The 2,945-nt window shown below is 42.1% G+C and overlaps 1 protein-coding gene across 5 annotated transcripts in view; it reads left to right on the forward strand.

Annotated features, from left to right (window-relative positions):
- The window catches only part of RPS6KB1 (ribosomal protein S6 kinase B1), a 63,856-nt gene that overhangs the window by 49,634 nt on the left and 11,277 nt on the right, over nucleotides 1-2,945 (forward strand). For 4 of the 5 annotated variants that reach the window (XM_017539821.2, XM_017539825.2, XM_017539824.2 and 1 more), the window contains 2 exons: nucleotides 354-416; nucleotides 602-679. In XM_017539821.2, the coding sequence (XP_017395310.1) occupies nucleotides 354-416; nucleotides 602-679 (141 nt within the window). Of the gene's footprint in view, nucleotides 1-353; nucleotides 417-601; nucleotides 680-2,034; nucleotides 2,243-2,945 lie in introns of those variants that run through there. The other variant, XM_037742477.1, reaches the window with a different exon arrangement.

Below are 2,945 nucleotides of genomic sequence, written 5' to 3' on the forward strand. Positions count from 1 at the left end.
TGGCATGATCTTGGCTCACTGCAACCTCTGCCTCCCAAGTTCAAGTGATTCTCTTGCCTCAGCCTCCCTAGTAGCTAGGATTATAGGCATTTGCCACCACGCCAGGCTAATTTTTGTATTTTTAGTAGAGAAGGGGTTTCACCATGTTGGACGGGCTGGTCTCGAACTCCCAATCTCAGGTGATCTACCTGCCTCAGCCTCCCAAAGTGCTGGGATTACAGGCATGACCCACCGTGCCTGGCCAATAAACCGTATTTTCTCAAGGCAGAGTAGACAAGCAAAGTCTATAAAAGAAAAAAAAAAAACACTTTGACTAAGGCTCTTCATCCAGGCTTTATTTTTCCTCTTTAAAGCTGCTGAAAAGAAATGCTGCTTCTCGTCTGGGAGCCGGTCCTGGAGACGCTGGAGAAGTTCAAGTAGGGATCGGCATCTTTGGTGTTTTAGGGGGAAGATACTGCTAATTTTATATATTTCTGAGGCTTATATGTAGTTGCTTATGAGCTCAGCTTATTTTGTGGCTTGTAATTTCAAAAAGGCGATTAATTTATCAATTCAGCAAAGTCTATTCCCCTCAACTTTTCTTTCTGCTCATTTTTCCTAGGCTCATCCATTCTTCAGACACATTAACTGGGAAGAACTTCTGGCTCGAAAGGTGGAGCCCCCTTTTAAACCTCTGTTGGTAAGTATACATGAAAGCACATGATTGGGTGCAGTGGCTCACGCCTGTAATCCCAGAAGTTTAGGGGGCCGAGGTGGGAGGATTGTTTGAGGCCAGGAGTTCAAGACCAGCATGGGCAACATAGCAAGACTCCATCTCTACAAAAAATTTAAAAGTTAGCGGGGTGTGCTTGCATGTGCCTATAAGTCCCAGCTGCTTGGGAGGCTGAAGCAAGAGGATAACTTGAGATTTTTTTAAAAATAAGAAAAATCGCCGGGCGCGGTGGCTCAAGCCTGTAATCCCAGCACTTTGGGAGGCCGAGGCGGGTGGATCACGAGGTCAAGAGATTGAGACCATCCTGGTCAGCACGGTGAAACCCCGTCTCTACTAAAAATGCAAAAAATTAGCTGGGCATGGTGGCGCGTGCCTGTAATCCCAGCTACTCAGGAGGCTGAGGCAGGAGAATTGCCTGAACCCAGGAGGCGGAGGTTGTGGTGAGCCGAGATCGCACCATTGCACTCCAGCCTGGGTAACAAGAGCGAAACTCCGTCCCCCAAAAAAAAAAAAATAAGAAAAATCTCAGAGCAGACAGAAACATAATTTTTATTAACAGTTCAAAGATCTCTGGTTACCCTTTTTTAAGCATCTTTGTTTTTATTTTTTATTTTGAGGCAGGGTCTAACTCTGTCACCCAGGATGGAGTACAGTAGCACAGTCACAGCTCAGTGCAGCCTTGACTTCCCCAGGCTCAGATGATTCCCCCACCTCAGCTTCCCGAATAGCTGAGACTACAGACACATGTCACCATGGACAGTTAATTTTTTTTGTATTTTTTTTGTAGAAACAGGGTTTCGCCATGTTGCCCAGGCTGGTTTGGAACTCCTGGGCTCAAGTGATGCACTCACCTCAGCCCCTCAAAGTGCTGGGATTACAGGAGTGAGCTTCTGCACCCAGCCAAGCATCTTTTAGTTTTGTACTATCTTTTAAAGAACTAATGCCAGTGGCAATTGACTATATTAGCTATTTTTAAGTTGGTTACCTAAGACAATTACATATTTCAGGTAGTTGGGACTTTTCTTTTTTTGTTTTGTTTTATTTTGCTTAATTTAACCATTTTAAATGTGAATCTCTAGGAATTTTTTCTTCAAAATATAGAATATATGTGCATTAGTTTGCTAGGCTTGCTGCAACAAAGTACCACAAACCAGGTGGCTTAAACAACAAAAATTTATTATCTCATAAATCTGGAGATTAGAAGTTCTAGATCACATTGTTAGAGTTGGTTTCTTTGAGGACTATGAGAAACTGTATGTTCCATGCCTCTCCCCTGGCTTCTGGTGGTTTGCTGGTAATCTTTGTCATTCTTTGGCTTGTAGGTGCATCACCTGGATCTCTGCCTTCATGTTCACATGGTGTTCTACCTGTGTGCATATCTGTGGCCAAATTTCCCCTTTTTAAAGATAAGGATACCAGTCATATTGGATTAGGGTTCCTCTCTACTCCAGTAGGACCTCATCTTGACTAATCACATCTGTAATAACCCTTTCCAAATAAGATCACATTCTGAGGAACTAGAGGTTAGAACTTCAACATATGAAATTTTTTGGGGGGTGGGTGAGGCACATAGTTCAACTCATAACAATATGTTTATGAGTAAATGAGTTAGTGTGTTGGTTATTGTCTTTCTCCCACCTCAGAATCTGAGAAAACAGTTTATTTTTCCATTCCCTGGGATGTAGATGGAGAAGGGGGAGGAGGATGATGGTGATTATTATTGGTCATGGAGCATAATGTGATCCACTTTAAAAAACAGCAAACAATTGTAAGGAAGATAACTGTCACACACCTAATGCCCAGCTTCAAAAATGATTATGTCATATTGTTTAAACATAACCCCATCTCATCATCACACCTGAGAAGTTGACAATTTCCCTAGGTTTTTTTTTTTTTTTTTTTTTTAGTTGTCCACATTTCGTTTGCAGGGCTTTAGGAAAGCACAGCTTATTTTTTAGTGATTTCTTTATTTATTTATTTTTTTTAATTTTTTTGAGACAGGGTCTTTCTCTGTTGCCGGGCTGGAGTGCAGTGGCATGATCATGGCTCATGGCAGCCTCAAACTCCCAGGCTCAAGGGATCCTCCCATATAGCTAGGACCACAGGGTTGTATCACCACACCCAGCTAATTTTTTGAGTTTTTCTAGCGATGAGGTCTCCCTGTGTTGCCCCAGCTAATTATTTTTTTGTTGTTGTTCCATTCTTTTTTTTTCTCCTGTTTGTAATTATTATT

Source organism: Cebus imitator, unplaced genomic scaffold (genome assembly GCF_001604975.1).
Source record: "Cebus imitator isolate Cc_AM_T3 unplaced genomic scaffold, Cebus_imitator-1.0 Scaffold121, whole genome shotgun sequence".
In the NCBI taxonomy this organism is placed as follows: Eukaryota; Metazoa; Chordata; class Mammalia; order Primates; family Cebidae; genus Cebus; species Cebus imitator.